This window comes from Acyrthosiphon pisum, chromosome A1 (assembly GCF_005508785.2).
Source record: "Acyrthosiphon pisum isolate AL4f chromosome A1, pea_aphid_22Mar2018_4r6ur, whole genome shotgun sequence".
Lineage (NCBI taxonomy): Eukaryota > Metazoa > Arthropoda > Insecta > Hemiptera > Aphididae > Acyrthosiphon > Acyrthosiphon pisum.
In genome coordinates, this window is record NC_042494.1 from 94,668,551 (window position 1) to 94,669,875 (window position 1,325).

A 1,325-nucleotide genomic window follows, 5' to 3' on the forward strand; every position below is an offset into this window, starting at 1 on the left:
AATGTAATTTTTGTAGATATTGACCCGGAGAAAACGATGCTGGCCAAACGCTATGCCACGATCTATGAAGTTGTTAGCGTCTATTTTAAACTGGGCAATCCGATCAACGGTGACGTCACCGTTACTTCGCTGCCATAATGGGGTGGACCAGAGTATACAAACGCAGGTCATCGGGCTGTCGGATGTATGTTGATAAAGTCCTGGAAGCTAGTGGGAACGATAATTCCCCTAAAATACTGTCACATCTTAACCTTAATAAAAACGAGTAATGATTAAAAATGGAAACGGAGTTGGCCAAAAAACCGAAAATGTGTTATGAAGAGGTAACTTCTCAACGTAATTTTATGTCCGTTCCAATAATAACGATTCGTATTACATCATGACGATGATCGACGGCTGCTCACCAACGTTTCAACATCCACCAGATAACTTTGGTAAGCTTTTAAACTATACCTTTCATCCTTGCGGAATGCTAAAGAAAATTAATTTATTAGATAAATATTATACTATAAAAATTTTTAAATATAGACGTTTTCAACTTACAGTTATGTAGGTGGATGTCGACCGGTTTGGGAGCAACGTCTGATACGGCATCGTTCTAATGAATTCAAACATAAATAATAAATTATTATAATTAAGCGCAGGTACGGTCAGGAATATTAAATTAATTAAGTAGGTAGGTACTATATTAATATAGTCTATTAATTATTGTTTTATTAGGCTTTTATTGTGTTAAATACACAATGACTTATAACTTACATTATTGGATCGGACATAGAACAACGTCGAGTTGAGGTACTTGTTCATAAACACATTTTCGATTTTTCGGAGGCTGGCACCAACTCCGTTGCACATTTTCCAACACTATAGACATTTGAATTATAAATTATCGTTCCACATAAATAATAACAATTTTTATTTAAGCTGGATGATGTACAAACCTCATTTTTATTAAGGTTTTTGGGGAGATGTAACAGTATTTTTGGGGCAATCGTTTTCCCCACTTCCAGAATTTTATCCATATACAGATCCAACGGCCCGATCACATCCATTTTACTGTATTCTGGACCGCCCCACGGTGGCGACGTGACTATAACGTCACCCTTGATCTGATTTTCCAGCTTAAAGTAGTCTCCAACAATGAATTCAATTTTATCTACAACTCCATAAATCGCGGCATTCTGCTTGGCCATTATAATTTTATCAGCGTCAATATCTACAGCAATTACTATTACAAACAGAAAATATTACAATTATTAGAAATTGCAGATAATAGGTGTACCAATTAATATATTATTATATAATACAATATATAGGTAGGTTAC

At 35.0% G+C, this 1,325-nt stretch overlaps 1 protein-coding gene across 1 annotated transcript; it reads right to left on the reverse strand.

The window, feature by feature from the left end:
• Positions 1-16: 16 nt before the first annotated feature.
• LOC107884332 (trimethylguanosine synthase-like) lies at positions 17-1,279 on the reverse strand. The gene is made up of 2 exons (XM_029486610.1): positions 942-1,279; positions 17-864 (listed from the first exon to the last, which is right to left on the reverse strand). Exons 1-2 carry the CDS (start codon positions 1,191-1,193, stop codon positions 733-735), a joined length of 384 nt encoding a protein of 127 aa, XP_029342470.1. The 5' UTR covers positions 1,194-1,279; the 3' UTR covers positions 17-732.
• Positions 1,280-1,325: the final 46 nt, after the last annotated feature.